A 17,567-nucleotide genomic window follows, 5' to 3' on the forward strand; every position below is an offset into this window, starting at 1 on the left:
CAAAGGCTGTTTAATGTAATAATGTAAGAAAATCTCAGGCTAGACAAGGAATAGATATAATCTCTGGCTCAGGAAGCCTTTCAATCTCTGTTCAGTCTTGCCCTCAAACCCTGTCCCAGTGCCGCTGTAAAAGAAAGTGTGGTACCTCATTCTGTACACCATAGCAAGACAGTGCTGGAGCTACCTGAGAGCAAGCCAAAAACCTTCCCTGAACTTTTTTAGTCTACTACTGAACAAACTCCAAGGTTGAATACAAAGTGTTATGTCAGAGACCGGCACTACTGATGCAGAATCTTTATTTTAAAAAGCTATTTGTTGTTCAATATTAAATTGGGTCCTGTATTTCCAATTTATACCAAAAATTGAAAATTCACAGGACTCAAAGGAAATCTTTAAAATTCTGTATATACAAGAAAGCCCAGCTATCATCAGACAATAAAGCTGGCTACTTGCACTATGATTACCCAAAGGGAATAAGGATTCATTTTAGATGTACTTTTCAAGGGAAGATTTGTGAGTTCAAAGTCCTTTGTTCCTCTGCATATAAAATGCTTCCTAAGCACATTCACAAAATATTTAGCTGTAATTACAGCTCAATTTAAGAGGAGGAGGGAATATTCACACAATTTACTTTTAAAGGAAACGTCTTCCTGTAAAAACCAACCTAACTGTCGTGGTTTGACACTAACACAGATCTAAATCTGCTGCCAAAAGCACAGGAAGTGACACCAAAATCTAGCAACAAACAAGTGGAGGTTGTTCACCTTCCACATTGGGCAGTGTATGTGTGTGCCTAGCTTAGTCTTTCCTTTTGCAGCTTCTACCTTAAACCTCCTGCCACAGAAATATCTGCAGAGATTTTTGATCCATTTCTTTTTTTTTTTTTTTTTTGAACAAAATCTCATGCACTGTCTGCCTTTGGGAGGATTTATTTATTCTGCAGTATTGATCACATCCTCGCCATGCTCTTTTCTTCCCTTTTTTGATGTAAAAAGCCGTATTTTTTGTATGACTTCAGAATCCATTACCTCTTTTCAAAAGTTCCACAGGCATGAAGACACATTATGGCTCTGGTACATTCCACCTAAGGCTAGCAGCCCTGGATTTTCTGTTTTAGCTGGAATCTTATTATTTCTATATAAAACATTAGCAAAGTCTTCCCCATAGCTGGCAGATGCAACTCCAGCACATGGACCATGGCTGGATCTGACTGGATGTGAGAAGCTGCACTGCAGTCACTCCAACAGCTACTGAATAAATGTAAACTCAGGTTCCACTGCCCTTCAGCCACTCTCCAAGCTGGGGCTCTGACCTCTGAGTCAGTTTGGGTCCTTCAGAAACATTTTACCTATGGGCTCTGTGAAAAATCCTGGGTTTCAAATCAGGCCCACGGGGCCTCAGCAGGGCAGAACACCAGCAATGAAGGGGACCTGGTTGGTTCATCCCAGACAGAGATTGCCTTGTTCCTATTCCTACTCCTTACTCTAGCAGGAGATTTCATTTACATTAAGGAAGCTGAGATCTCAGCTATGGAGAAATACATCTGGAGTAGCTATCCTGACTTCAAAGCAGATGCTCCAAGTTTTAAGCCAGCACGGAGAATAGAATTTGGTGCACGCAGTGCAGTCTGAGGAGTTTAACTTCCCTTTGGAAGGGACCCTGTGCTCCCCAGAATGGGACTAATTGGCCAAAGCTCTCTCCAAGTAGCTGCCACGGCACAGCACTCACAGCAGGGAACTCCAGGAGGAAGGGAAAAAATAAGGCTATTAGAGCAGTGTTTTTCTTTGCTAAAACACAGGCAGAAGGTGTCCAACATTTGTTAATAGCAGTGATTTTGTGACAGCTGAAGCAAAGCTTGCTTAAAGCCAGACCAAGTTTACAGATGTGTTGCTGATTATTTTGAATAATTAAATGGTGTAAAACCCAGCTGTGATGAATAGCACTGGGGTCACAATTCATAAATAATTGAGAAGAGTGAGTCGCATTTGATCATCCTGATCAAATTCTACTCTCTGGAGAATAAATGTTTGTCCTGAATACCATCAACATTGTTAAATGCCTCAATATTCCTGCTCAGCCATCCAGCCAGCAGTCAATTGAACTAAATCACTTTAACACCTTACACATTTGCCTTCCTCATGAATACAAAATGTTTCTAACTTACACAATGCTTTTTTGGCATCAGACAAAGCAGACACTCTTTATAGACAGTAACCAAACAGCAACAATAAACGTTTTAAATGATCCCATTAAAAACAATTCCCGCATACAATCTTGTCTTTACAGTGCAGTAAGCAAAGAAGCTGTAGATATAAGGCCACCTATTTTGGTTCAGCGCCTTGTTTGCAAGCAGAGCTGCTGCTCCGATTCACAGGCAGCAGGCAAACACACTTTCTTTTGCTTGTGGGGAAGCCAGAAGTGCAACTCCATGTGGTTTCCTGGGGCTTCTCCTGTTTCTCAGTACTTCCAAACATTCAGCAGGGACTGTGATTAGACTGGGTGAAGGAAAAGCCTGACTCTGCTGTCTTACGCTGCATGTTTACCATGCTTAATATGGGTTTGGTAACCCAGAGGTAGAAAACTACTTTCACTCCATTGGAATTATCACCAAATGACACCATATTTATAGGTCAGAATCTGTTCTATACAGGTAACAAGATGAAAGTTTTAAAATAGTCACATTAGGCAAACACCACCAACTAAACCCCAAATCCTTTCTCTTTGGTTTTACTGGAACAAAATAATCAATGACTTCAGTAGCAGTCTCTCCTGTCTGAACAGAGCATGAACAAGGGCTCAAGGAACTAACTCACAGTTTGGGTTTTCATCAAAGACCAAATTCTACTACTTTTATAAATTGCAAGCATTATTTCACTCAGGGGATATGTGGCTTTTCAGACAACCTAGAGGAGCAAATTCTGGAGCAAGAAGAGTAAAATAATTTTAAGAAAACCCTGAGTTAAAAATGACTGTTTGTATCTTCATGTTCCTGGGGGCTTGCAGGCAGCTTTTCCTATTTAATAAAAACCTAGAAGGGTTTTTTTGGTGCCCTTAAAGGCACCAAATCTGTGGTGGTTAGAAAGCATCTGTAAATGTCCAGTCCCACACTGCTTATAGCTGGTAGAAAACTGGTATCATCCTGTTTCTTCTGATACATTTGAGCACTGCATTTACCTGACATGACAGCCTCACACAGATGTCACATGGTCCCCAATTATTAATACAAAATTAACTTTAGGAAAACAACATTTTATTGGTGGGTCATTAAATCGTACCTCAAAGTCTTCTGAGAACCCATGCTGGTTATTAGAATACAGCTCACTGATGTGTTTAACAAACTGCTTGACTGGAATTGCTTCCATATCATCTGTAGAAAAAAAAAAAAAGAGATACTCAGAGTTGCTCTTTGTTTCATACATAAAACTTGAGGAGAGGAAGCCTTCACTTGATATCATTTAGATCAGAGTTCCCAGGGACATAGCTAGTTCAATGTGCTGTAATAAGAAATCTTGATAAATCTGGCCAGTTTTGAGGTAAATATTTCATTGTATTTCCAATCCTAAGCACTACAATTATAAATACTGAGAGCCTGTTCCCTGGAATGCTGATTTACAAACAATTTAAGTTCAAGGATAATCAGATCTTGCTCAGTTTGAAGACGGGATGAAGAAACCTCCTCTCCTTTCACATTATATAAAAAGAACAAAAGAGACCCCAAATGAGAAAATACAGTTGACAATTACTCCCAGTAAGTTTTGCCAGACTGAGCACACACACAGGCCTTTCTTATTAAAGTTATTAACTTTTTCCCTTTCACACAATAATGTAGAATCCAAATGGACTTATGAAACTGCTTCTGCACAAAAGAGCAGGCAAACACAACAGCCACTGTGATTTGAGTTCTCTCTCATGCCAGACATTATTCATAACATTGAATATTACTGAGTATCCCACTGGACCATTTGCTCTGGCACAGCACAGTGAGTGCAAGTGCCACCCAATATACCAGTAAATCACCCTTATTTGTCTTCTTACAAGAAAGAAGTTGAAGACTCAAACTGAAGACAAACAAGACTGTTTTGAGCACCTGGGACTCCAGGCAGATTTTAATGAAGCTGGGGTGTAGGATGGCTGCCTTATTCCTCTATTTAGCTCTCAAAAAAGGCCTGGATATTGTTATGCCCACCACTGCAGTTGGCAGAAAAACTGTGCTTGCCAAGATTCACCAGTTAATATTTCAGTCTGGCATTTAGAAAATGCAAATTGCTATACAACTGTGATTACTTTCAGCATGTGAAATAATCTATTGCCTGATGGCTACTATTGTCTGATTGCGTGATTTTATGGCAATACCCTGTATTTATATAATCCATTTAATATTCTTCTGAAGATAGCATCTAGGTTATGTTTACTCCCAGTAATTCAGTGGTGTATTTTTGCTCCCATTTAGCAGACATATGGTTTAGTGCTACAGCTGCATTATAATCTGGATTCTTTTCCTTTTAAACATCTACATTATGATAGAAAAAATCCAAATATTTCTACAGATACTTAGCAAAATTTAACGATAAATAAATAGATGTGACATTTACTGTATTCAGAGTGAAAGATCTTTGGCAGCTAAAACCTCTAAGCTGTCACATACGCTTTTCTTAGCAAAGGGTATGAAGATCTGTATGTGTAAATGAGGTTCTACTTTGGCAAGAATTTTATAGATCCCTGACAATCTGATTTCTTTCCAGCTGATGGCAGTTAATATTGACCATGTCATTACTTCTCTCCTTTTATTTTATGAGGTAACACTCTAAGGTGGCTTTTGCATCTATTGACATTTTCAGATCTCAACCAGCTCTCTTCTATTTTATTTACAAGGACCAATTGTTAAAGATATGTTTGCAATCTGGTCACCTCACAGTACAGTAATGCTACTTTAATTAACCACATGCTCATTTACTGAATAATACAGAATTCAAAACATTTGACAAGTGTATGCTCTTAGCAAAATGCTGCAGCCTGCAGAAATGCTGGCATTTAAAAATATTTAAGTGATAACATTTATTCTATATAATATTGGGAATATCATTGTCTCATAACATTTATATCAATATTTTCACAGCCAAGACATTTGAATGGAATGATCTGTAAGAATCATAGAAATCTATACAAAGAACCTGTAAAACAGTATTTCCTCTTCTGAAAACTAACCCATACATCCTAGATTTCCTTGAAAATAGCTTCTGCTATGATAGCAATTGCATATAATCTCACAAGAGAAGCTCCACAGTTATAATTTGGGTTTTTTCCTTGCATAGTTTTAGCTCACCTGAGACCAGCCAAGGTAAAGGATTGGCTGCAGCAGACCAGTGTGTCCAACCTAATTTTTCAGAAGGCAGAATTTAACTTTAATTGTGATCTGTGAGCCAAAAAATACATTAGAGATAACATGCTCTCCAGTCCATTGAATTCCCACCAATTTCAAGGATGGGTCTGCACCAGAAATCCATGGCAAAGCGTGGTTAGTTTTCTTTTTATCATCATCACTGCATGGTGGCAGTATATCTCCACCTTTATAACCACTGCTACTTCACTTCTCTCTTGTTAACTGTCCTTTAGTGCTTCTCCTCCCCTTTTCCTCTTCTGCATTTTCATTCTAACTCCCTCCAGAAGCCTTAACCCAATGCCGTTTCTTACCGTATTTGATGACATGAGTAACAATTACACATTAAATAATTAATTAAAAAGGAAGTATTGTTGACGTATGAGCTCACTGAGTCAAAGGGAAATGAAGTTGCCCATCAACTCAGGAAAACCACACTGGAGCAAATATAATTATTGCACATCAGAAAGATTAAAATCAGAACCATAAACATTCGAAACTTAAAAAACAGTTTAAGGTTTCCAGCTTTCAAACTGGTGGGGTAACATGGTCGAACATGGTCTGTGACTGGGACAGGCCATGAGGGGATGGGCAGCCTACAGTGTGGAGGATGTGGCTGGTCTTCCCTGCACACCCACCTTGCCCCAGCTGATGGGCACAGGAAAGCAGCTGCACAGGAGATAGAGCCTACCACACGAACCAGTGCAACAGGAAAATGCTGAAGCAATCTGGGCCAGAATTTTTCTATTCATAACCTCCAACTCCAAACTCCTGTCCAGGAACACAAATCACTTTAGCTGGGTACAGGCACGCTTAGCCATGGGCAGCTTGCCAGGCCTCTGATAGAATGTGTGCTAACACACCCAGCACTCTGGAACGGCTGTGACCTTCTCCAGGAAAACCAACAGATGTAGCTAGATGCACAGAATCTGATTTTCCTTTAGCTATCGTCAGCCCAAAGGCTTTGGTTAAGCCTTCTTTCCATCTTAAAGCAAACAGACTTAAATGACTGTAATTCTTTTAGTCGATTGAAGAGATTAATAGAATCCTATAATGGCTAATTAGCAGCTCTCCATTGTTCTGTGCATATTCACTTTTGCACTATATACTTTTTCCCATCAAGAAGCTGGAGTGACATTTGATATTGTCAGTGCAATCCTTACATTTTGCAAGACCTACACATTATTCAAAGAGAAGAGGGAGGTGTTTTAATAACATACCTTCACCTCTAACACTGCAGATATAATTACATTTCTGTCTAGCTTGGGTTTAGCCATCTGTTTTATCAGTGTCAATAAAGTGATTCTGGATTTACTTCACTGTGAAATATGAGCTGAATCTGGCACCATAATAATGTACTAACCCTTTGTGTTACACAGAGAAAGAAGTATACTCAGATGGACAATATTTTAGTAATATTTTTTATAATCAGATACTACCAAAGCTGACACGTGGCAGGGTATGTTTAATTTCTGTGCTAAATATTTATCATATTAGTGGAGTTCCCATCTTGACTTGCTGGCCCAAGCCAAGCACCTGAGAGGAGTATCAAATAAACCCAAAGGGGAGCACAAGGCAGCTCATTTCCTGCCACAAAGAGACAATGCCAAGAAGAAAATCGTGTTTGTTTAAAAAAATGACTGTAGAGGAAAACCTTCACTAACACCTCCTTTTTAAAGAAATGGCAATTGCAAATGCAGAATATTTAACACATTCCTTCATAAGACAGACACCTTCAAAAGAAGCCCAAAGCATATAGAAGCAATAAAGTTCGAACAGGGTTACATTTTAAGTTCGGATAATTAGTAATCCTACCAGGAAGGATTTTCCCATGGCTCCCACTTAATAAGCTGCCTTTGTAATGTTAAAGCAATAGGGGCCAATTTTCAAAGAAAAATAGGATATCCTATCAGAAATGACATTTCCACATAATAGGGTCTCAGATTCATTTTCATTCATTTCTAGTCTGAGAGCTCACCGGATAGTTTAGTGGCATTGTATTGGAATAGATGGGTTTGGGTCAGGAATTAATGAAGAAGGTCAAAACCAAAGTGCTTCCTCATATTACCTTTATTTAGATGGAGTTTTGGTGTTTCTGAAGACCAGATGTTTGACACATTAAATAGTCTTGGTAAGAAAATTCTCCATGTCTTTCATTCTGTCTGTAAAGGCTTCCTGTTCTTCAGCTATTACCCTACCCAGCCTCCTAAATCCAATATACTCCCTGCATCTTATGCCTTATTCTTAATGTGAAAGCTTATTTGTTGGTTTGTGAGTCCCTGCACTCCAGTCTCTCATTTACTAAGCCACCTGGATTCATGTGCCATGGCTGTCACATGCCTTGGTCCATCTGCTCCCCCAGCAGCCACTCACTGCTCTGTGCCACCCCTGCATCCCAGGAGCACCTCCATCAGTCCTCAGCGTGCTCTTCACAGCTGGCTCCAGCCAAAGAATGAAGGGATTCTCCCACTGCCCTCTCCCTGTCTGGGGACTGAGCAGTGATCTGAATCCACCTGCTGATCTGGCTGATGACTGTAAGAAAAGATTGATTGATTGATTGATTGATTGATGGATGGATTGGTTTGTGGGGAAGGGAAGGAGAATAATTTTTTGTTGGTGGGGTAGATGGGTTGACATTAGGATGACAGTGAAGTGACAGGGACACTTCTCTTTCTGAAGGCAGCACAAGCTTAACTTGGCTTATGATGATCACTAAACCAGTGACATGGTTAGGGACATTGATCCTGAAGGTAGAGAATCCACTATGAACAGTGTATCCTTGCAGTTCTCATTTTCTGCAAAAAAGTTTTCCCAAAATATCTACCAGTAGGATTGTAACAGGACTGGATTTGATCTCTTAACTCACTGAAAAATAACATATAGGGAAAAATGCTTCCCCATATCCATAGCAAGCAAGCACCTTTCTGTTCCCAGCAACACTCAACCCTGGATGTTACTTCATCTTTCACTCTCTTACTCTCCATTCCTAGGAAGAACATTGAATGCAATCACAGGGTTTTTTAAAAGATATGTATTTATTGTTAACCACCTTCAGTGAAGTTTCATGGGTTTTTTACTTTTTAGGCAGGATGGAAAAATTCAGCAAGCAGCTGGAATACCTAGCATCAATATTTAGGATGCATTTCACTTAAAATGGAATCTAACAGCCATTGCATAAGCTACAATACATACCAGCGTGAGGCTGCCAGAGCTATGGCAGCAGGAATAACCATGTGGAGTGTGATATTCTGTCTCTGCAGGAGTGGCTGAGCATATAGAATACTGCCAGGATGAATAGCACACCCTTGGGCAAAATTCTGCCCCAGCAGAGATTATTAAAAATTCCCATCAACTCAATTGTCCACCTCTAGAGAAAAGCTTAGACAAAATTTTATAAACCTGCAGATTGAGCATCCACTCCAAAGTGCACATACTTAAAAGGGCTCAAAACTTCATGTGCTGCTCAAATTTTGGCACAGATTGACTTTGAAATGTCTGAGCAGACAGAAATAGCCAGCCCTTGCCCTAAGTCACCCAAATACTGGGCTCTACGAGTAATTCCACATGTAAAACATGGCGATGCCCAGCTTTCTTCAAATCATTTTAGATTTCATGCAGTTGAATTATACACATTTACACTGTCAGAGCCTTTAATTCTGCAATATACTGGCTTTCCTTGCATAACTATTTAAAATAGGAATACAACTGAAGCCATTGTATTTCAATTGGAATAATTAATCTTTCTGGCTGATTGCATTTACTTGCTGTATAAATTTTTTTTGGAAATGTAATAACAGTTTTATTTGTAAAACATTAGTATCAATTAATTTATAATAAAACAAAGTCATTAAAAAGCCTTAATACTGAGAAGGTGTCTGCCTTCTGTGGAGAGCAAATCTCCATAAATACTATAAAGACTATGCAATAGGTTTCATTCTACGACATCAAAATACCTACTGAATATCTCTTAAGGGTGGCATCCTCCTGAAGTCAGACCTCAATAATTAAGACAAATTATAAATGAAAATGAATTAAGATGAGTAAGAACTCATTAAGAGTTGATTACTGTGGGCATTATTCCTCATTACTGCTCATTTGTAATCATGTGTTTATGAAGTACTATTTTTAATAAAAATCACCTTTCAAAGTGAAAAGGCATGGAAAACACTTTGAACACATTCAAAAGTTCTGGAAAGATGCTGAAAGAAAAACAGGAGTCCTTTCAGCAAGGTAACTGCTATCTATTTGTTATAATCAAGTCAAATCAACACAAGGGAAGGGAATAAAGGGAAGACATGTGAAAAACCAGAATATGAAAAACCACCTGTGCAATTCTGTAGCTACATTCATCTCTCTTGCTTCAAGACTTAATCTACTACAATGCTATTAGCCATGTGTCAGTCAGGAATATAAAGATGTTAATGATAAAATTTTATATGTGTCAAAATAAGCGCTCACTTTAAATCTGCTTGTACAAAGATTAGGTTATCATTAATTATAAATGTAATAGCAATACACTTCTTCCCTTTAAGCAAAAAGCCAATTTCAGTCCAAGAGAATGAAATAATGTGAATTTTCCCTTAGCCCAGATATTAAACATGATCTTATTTGGTGTTGCCAGCTAAGGAATACAATTTTAATCTCACACATTTTCATCCTCATTCCTGCCATCAATTACACACAAGCCTTACATTTGAGCTCATGAAGATCCAGCTCCAGGGCTCTGCCTCCCAGTGTAACAGCCCTCAGAAAAGGATCTATCTGCATTTCACATGGCCACCATGAAAACACATTCTTTTGTGTTGTAGCCAACCCCTAAAGCCTCCACTAGAAGAACCAGAACTAGATATCATACCATAAATTCTACAGTGTACTACTGCAGGAGCAGGGTTGGTACCAGAGTAAAAGGAAGGTGGATGTTCCCTAAAATACCTTGATGTTTTCTTGGCTTCAGAGGATGGCTGTGTTTGCCATATTGCATTCATGAATTTAATTGAAGATGAAGATAGGTACAATTCACAATATGGTGCTGGAACATAAATCCACAGGGAGCATAGAGCAGAAATAAAGTTTTAAGCAGCTGAAGAGCACTACCTCAGTGCTCAGTGAAGAGCTTCATGCCCTTGAGAAAGAAGCCCTCAGCTGCAGGTCCTGTACCTCACAGGCTCACTGTGCTCAGGGCACTGCCACTGTCACGGCCACAGACATATCCTGGGCTCTGCTCTTTAGCTCTGGGGATGCAACTTGGGACAGCCACACCTTAGCAGAAAACAGTAATATACCTGTGCTGGGAATCTGCAGTTTCCCTGTCAAATGAGATACTCATTACTGTCTCAACAGAAACAGTTTGTCAAAGGGTGGATGCTACCAGAACACAGCAGCTGAGCCTGTAAAAAACACATCCTGTCTGACCCCTGACATTTGTCAGGAAAGGTTCAAGGCACTATTCAAGTTACTGAAGAGCTAAGAATTAATAAGATGGACTCATGATGGGACTCTTTGTAACCATAGAGGGAATGAAAGAGGGTCATGAGTGCCCTGGCCTTCACACTCTGGTGGGTGTGAGGTGGTAAAGCACCTTTTCATTGCTATTCCCCTATTTCCTGGACTTGTGCACCCATACTGAGACATTCTTGAAGAACCATGAGTGTTTCTCCATCAGCCTCTGCCACTAGTTTTTTAAAATACATTATTAATAAACTCCATGACAAGTTAAAAATTTAATTTAATGTCATTTATACCTAAATGGTATATTTCAGGTACCATGATCTGAAATAATTTTGTTGAATTTTGCAGAATGGCAGGGGAATTTTCAGAAATCTGCCATTGATTACAGATGCAAAACTGTTAGGTGCAAGGCTTATGTGAGTTGAGATTCATACCTCAGATGTAATATCCAGTGGGTGACTCAGATAATGAGTCCTGTGTTTCTCTAGATCAAGCAGTGCAGATAATTATGAATAATGATAATTATTTGGATCTCAGAGAGAATTTGCACAGATAGGCACACACCTATGGGTGATGTGGTTTCCTGCACAATAATTAAGGACGTAGCCAAGGGAAGTGAAATAGAAAATGGATAAAATGATTCCTCTGCAAGATTTTTTAGGTATCACACCTGAAAAGTTGCACTGTGCGCCTATAGCAGGTAGCTGGCAGTCTGATTTAGAGCTCACAGACCTGAGAAAACAGAGGGTTTGCATAAACAAGAGCAGGACATCGTGCAGAAATAAACACAAACGCTACCTCTGAATGTGTCAACACGTCACGGAGCAGAGCAGTGGCACACAGAAACACCAGCTCTTCTGAAACCTCGAGCTGTGTCAGGACCTCCCTGTGCCTGGCTCCCAGGCACGTGGCAGAGCCACCCCACACCTGGGCCAGGACCAGCCAACCCAGACCCACTCAGTTCCCTCTGCCCAGCTCACTGTGTGCTGAGATGGGTCTTGGCAAGTCTGCTGGACATCTTCAGCCACGCTGCTCTAAATTGCCATCAGTGTGGCTGCTTGCTCCTAACCAAGAGTGGAAGTTGGTCCACTGAACTGTAGGAGGCAGAGGCACAGTCCCACAGGGACCTAGTCAAATTCCTCTTGTAAAGATGGGGTTTCACAATCTAACAAGGTTGCTTTAAAAAGCTTGTTTCTGTGAAAATGCCACTTACATTTTGCCTCTAGTATCAACATGGCAAGTAAGACTTTCTCACACCCTGCGGCAGCTTCCAGAGGAAAAGTTCAGAGGCTTATAATTTCATCAGTTGCCACCAGTTTAAAGGAGAATTTTGTCATTTCATGTTCTTAAGGCATTTCAGTGGGCTGTCTATGTGGGAGCAGCAGCTGACGTCAGGGAAGACTGTCATCTAGCAACAGGTATATGGGGGAAAACAGCCCACTTCTACACCCCCAAACAAGGAAAATGCCTCCGAGAGCTTCAAGATCTTTCAAGGCAATATCTCCCATATTTGGAAAAAGCCAACATAGCTGGAATTTTTCTCTACTAACTTGAGCCTCATGGCTGAAACTATCCATGTATTAATTATTATCCCTGTACAGGTAATAGGTAATACACACAGAGTGAGGCACATACAGAGGGTGATTTGGCTTTTGGTGGCCTAAGTAGCTTTAATGTCAGTGTCAAGATCTTCAAATTCACCAATTCATTCTCTTTTAAGGCTTTCTGGGCATGATTCAACTTCAGATTAAGGCCCCTCCATTTGGATGTCTGTATGCAGGTGTCTCTCTATGTCCATTATATCCACAAAGATGTTGTCATTAGATTGGGAATTCAAGGGTTGGATTCACTCTTGTGACCAACTAGACTAAACCTCTTTCTAAGGCCCAGTTCTTGATGTGCCTTAAGGATCACCAGCAATCCTTGCAGATTTTTATCTACAAAGCTGCTCAAGGTGTCCTGCAACATTTGCTCAGGGGATGCCTTAATCTGCAGTGCCCCTTATCAGGGGTGAGCAGCCCTTTCTCAGCATTACTGAGCCTGAGCACACCACAGGGAGCACTGCAGTGACAGTAGCATCATGAACCTCACAAAGCTGCTGTGGTCTCACAGCCTGGCTTACTCTAGTCATGGGAAATGTCCCCAAAGACAATGTTCTCTTCCCAATCACTTTCTGCTATGTGCCAGAGTGGCTGCTGGAGAAGCACTGGTGCACATTCTGCCCTGACAGTATCTGCTGCCTGCGTAGTTTTAATGGAACTTCTTCAGCCTACACTACAATTCATATAAATGCACTCCAGTCTTAATGGACTGACCATCAAAACATCTCTGTGCAACAGGGAAGAATCACTGTCTCCACAACACACACTGTAGCATGAGAAGATGGAGCTTTCTGCTGGTTTCTTTTATCTAAGAAAAAAATTGTCTCAATTACAGTAAAAATACTACACATTGGCCAAAGAGGTTTTTGTCTGAAGGGAGAATTTGTCTCCTTCCAGTGCCTTGTAGACATAATCCCCTGGGTTTATGCTGTGCCAGAGTCCAGCTTAGCCCAGCCTCCCCTTCCCCACAAGCTCCAAGGAGGTACCACAGGAGAGCAGGCATGGTGGGACCATTGAACTGACTGCCACAAGCAGACCCAACAGGCATTTGTTCCTCTTGGTTTCAGAGTAGGGAGAATGGAGGTCTCCAGTTATTTAAGTACATCTGTGAAAATGAATCACTGGTGGTCTAAGATTAAAACCTGTCACCTCCTTTACCCTAAAGGAGAAGGATGACTTCTTGCTAAGGACGTGAGGTGGCCAGGACAGGCATTTTAGTCTCCATCAGAAAGGAGAGGGGACAATAGCACGTTTTCTTTATTTTCAGTGGTACAGAATCAGACTGCAAGGCAAACTGCCTAATGCTTTCTGCAGGAATGTAATAGCTGACCTTTTCTACTAGTTCCCATGGGTACTTTGAAAGACTCTTTCTAGAAATAAGTCACACATGTCTACTGAATAAAATCAAGGAAAATATAACTGGACTCTTTCACTTTGCTAGGAAGCAAGTTTCTTCAGTGTCTCAGGAAAGGCTCTGAATGTTTTTTTTGTAAAATGAACCTAATTAGCTACAGATTGAATCCCAGATCAATGACGCAGATACAGAATATGACAAGGAAACTTAAAACACCTTCAAGAAACAAATACAAGCTTTTGACTGAGGCCCATATAACATTTTTGGTATCTTAATTCTGCCTGTGAGACTGACCATCATCAAACAAGGCAGCGGCTGCAAAGGCCACAGTAACACCAAGCTGCTCTCTGTCATCACAGCTTCATGGCAGCTGCATCCTGCACTTAATAATTCCCCAGGGAAATGCCTCATGAAGAGAGAATAGCACTATACTCTGCTTCCAGCATCACTCTCAGTATAGCTGAGAGGAGAATTTGACCTTTGGTAACTTTATTAATACCAAATTAACAGATGGCTTTGGACTTGAGATTGTTTTCTTATCCCTGCATCTCACTGTCCTTTCTGAGAGCCCCAGATTCCACCTCTACACACGGTGAAAGTGGGGGCAAGGCCCCCAGTCTCGAGAGAGCAGTGGAACTGCATATCCCTCCTCTGCAACCTGCCCTGCTGGAGCAGCTGGTTTCACCCTGGATGAAATGTCTCAGTGTTTTCAAGACTTGTTACTCATGTTTTTGACATTTTGCAAAGGTTATTCTGAAATTTCTATTAAAACGAAGTGGGAGAGGTGTCTACGGAAAAATACAGCATTGGCACTCGGAGCCCCATTACAAAGCACATTAAATTAAATGAAGCAGCACCAATAGAACAAATTTCTACCAAAACCCCATGATTTATCACAAGCATAACCTCTCTTCTTTATGTAATTAATCCAGACTCCAAGTAGCACAAACAGAGATTAAGCCCGTCTTACCTGGAATAGGTATAATGGGAATACTTTCATTGGGGACCACACGGGGGGAACTGCTGTCCTCCACATAGAAATGAGCAGTCTGGAAACACTTTCTGTTAAAGAAAAAAGTAAAGAAAATAGATTCAGGGTGTGAAAAACTGCTCTCTGAAAAAACTTTTGCACATGTTCTGCTTCTCTATTTCTGTTCCGTACTTTCAGATGTTATAATTTTAAAACATTGATACACAAAAACATATGTTTGTTTTCTACAATTACAATTCTTATTCCTAATTCTGATGTGCTCTAATTCACTGACATCTGACATCCACCCATCACAAATGCCTCTATACATTATTGCTAAGTACCATTGAATATGAAATTATAATCATAAAAGTTAGTGGCTGCAAAACAGGTTTCAAATACATCATTCAGAAAGGAACTCTGCACACAAGAAATACATTCAGCATACAATTCAAGCCCAAATCCACCTAGGACACTAAAGTTCCAGGGAAAATACACTTACTGTAAAAGTTTCTGCTGTGTAACAACGGCCAATAACACAGCATCTATAAGTGCTTCATGTTCTGCTATGAAAGCTATCCTCCAAACATTAAGGTTTTTTGCTTGTTTGATTTTTAACACTAATTCCATATAACCTTCATCCCATCCTCCTCCTGCAAACTTGTATTATATATGCTGGTACACAAAAATCCAATAGACCCTTCCCTTGGGCCCCAGGACGCCTCTCTAAAAAGGCCTACAATGAAGAGCAGAACTTAAATCCACCTGACTCTTTTTTACCTGTATTTAATGCAAAGCAGAGAGCACAAGCTGGTCATCACAGAAAAGGTACTGAGTAGAATAACATCAAGAGATCCAGGGAGACTCTGCATGGTGATGTTAACTGAGGCAGGGTTTTCCAACGCCAGCGTCACTGCTCATTGCTGACTTAATGAGCTGCTTGAGGCTGGAACTGAATATTTAATGAGTCTTGCTTGGTGTGAGCAGCTATTGTGGCAGGAGAAGGGTCTGCTCTCATCTGTCGAGGCGCTAAACAATAGCTCCCCAGTGCAGAAACATCCCCCTCACCGTCGCCCTTCAACTGCTCCTCAACACCTGGGCAAAGTTTGTGGGGGCCTGGTGAACTGTGCCTTTGCCAAGTTGCAGGTTCCCTTGCTCAAACATATTTGCACATGTGGCTTCCAGGCTGCTGCCTTGCAGTTCCTGCAGTTTGCTGCTCTGCAACTCGGCCTTTGTGCTCTCCATGCAGAGCCCATCGTCAGGGCAAAGCCATTTGTGGTGCCTTTGTTTCCAACATCCATACAAGCCAGGGAGAAAAAAAGTCACTGGAAACCAAACCACTCTCTTAGGTGAAACCAGGATCTAAAATTATCACAGGTGCTTGCTTTCCATGCATCTGTACTTTCTAGTGCACAGGCACAGTGCTTTGTAATGCAAGCACAAGCTGTGGCAGCACAAGTACAACTTAAGACAATACAGAAGCAGGAGAGAGTGGATTTCACAGCATGGAGTCACTGTCTGGGAGCAGCTTTCTATTTTCAGGCATGATGGCTTGCATTCTGCTGAAGTTATATATTGAGTGAGTATACTTTTGTTAAGAAACAGCATAAGGTGAGTTCACACATGAGGATGCAAGATGTGCAATAGTCTCACAGCATTTAAAAACATGGGTTGAACTCCCCCCGCCTCACCACTTGCTCCCTGTTCTCATTTTTTTTTTGGCAGCCTTTATTTTGGACAATGAAAACCCTGGGGGCACGCAGTGGAATAAATCAGTCACACATAAAGAAGAAACTATGAATATGAAACAGGCAAAATGTTCCTGATTTTGATGTATTTGGGGCTCTTTCCCTTGAGTCAATACTACAGAAATCCTTGAATGGCTTCTCCTGGTAATGAAGGCCTTAAAAAGGTGTTTGATAAAAAGACAGACCTTTATGCAGGGATTTACAGGATTTTTTAAAGCTGATGATATTGAAGAAAAGCAATTTTTTTTGGTTAATTTGTTATTTTATACTCTCAGAGGCTCTGAAAAGCTGGCATTAAGGTTTTTATACACAGTCATAAGATGGCTTTTTCTTAATAGCCTCAAAACATGTAAATGTGTCAGATAATCACACAGTGCAGTATTTTAAGGCCCATGATGGCAATAGCTGAATACCCAGCCCAGTGCAACTCTGCTGAGCACAATGTTGGATTACATGTATTGAATAAATAATTCACATAGTAAACTTTGCTACAATCACTAATGTAATTAAAATTCTGCATTTTAGTCCTGGAAGACTTTGTGCAGCTGCTTTGCAAAGACAGACACCTTAAGGTCTTCTCAAGTCACAAACATCACAGTCTTGTCTAATGTACATATGCAATGCAGCACTTTCATTACTTTACAATACTGGACACTTTACATTAGGTGAAGACATGTCTCTTAAACTTTTTTTTTTCCTCCACTTGCTCACAATGACTGTAAATATTTAAAGTTTAGCCTATACAGCTGAGCTTACTGCACACAGGCCATTGCATCCCTGTCCCAGTGACCCCTTCTGTGTTTCAGATCTTTAAAAGATCTTTTATGGGTTTGACAAGTTTGCTGAATGAATTTTCCAGCAAGTTCTGCTTACTGGGTTTATTTCCCATTCTGGCATCTTTCCTCTGTGCAGCTCCAGGAGGGAGCACATCTCAGGGTGCCAGGCAGATGACTCCAGTTTGGATAATGTCCATTCTTCCTGAGTAAGAAAACACCTGGCCCCAAGTGGAGCCTTTTGGAAACTCACGTCTGGTTTACAGTAATAAATACTGATAGCTGCCATCAAGGCT

The 17,567-nt window shown here is 40.5% G+C and overlaps 1 protein-coding gene across 1 annotated transcript in view; it reads right to left on the reverse strand.

Moving 5' to 3' along the window:
- Positions 1-17,567, reverse strand: part of PTPRG (protein tyrosine phosphatase receptor type G) — a 392,257-nt gene that overhangs the window by 27,504 nt on the left and 347,186 nt on the right. The window contains exons 14-15 of the mRNA XM_053989294.1: positions 14,751-14,842; positions 3,276-3,367 (exon numbers count right to left, since the gene is read on the reverse strand). Of these exons, the coding sequence (XP_053845269.1) occupies positions 3,276-3,367; positions 14,751-14,842 (184 nt within the window). The remainder of the gene's footprint in view (positions 1-3,275; positions 3,368-14,750; positions 14,843-17,567) is intronic.

This window comes from Vidua macroura, chromosome 13 (genome assembly GCF_024509145.1).
Source record: "Vidua macroura isolate BioBank_ID:100142 chromosome 13, ASM2450914v1, whole genome shotgun sequence".
Taxonomy (NCBI): domain Eukaryota; kingdom Metazoa; phylum Chordata; class Aves; order Passeriformes; family Viduidae; genus Vidua; species Vidua macroura.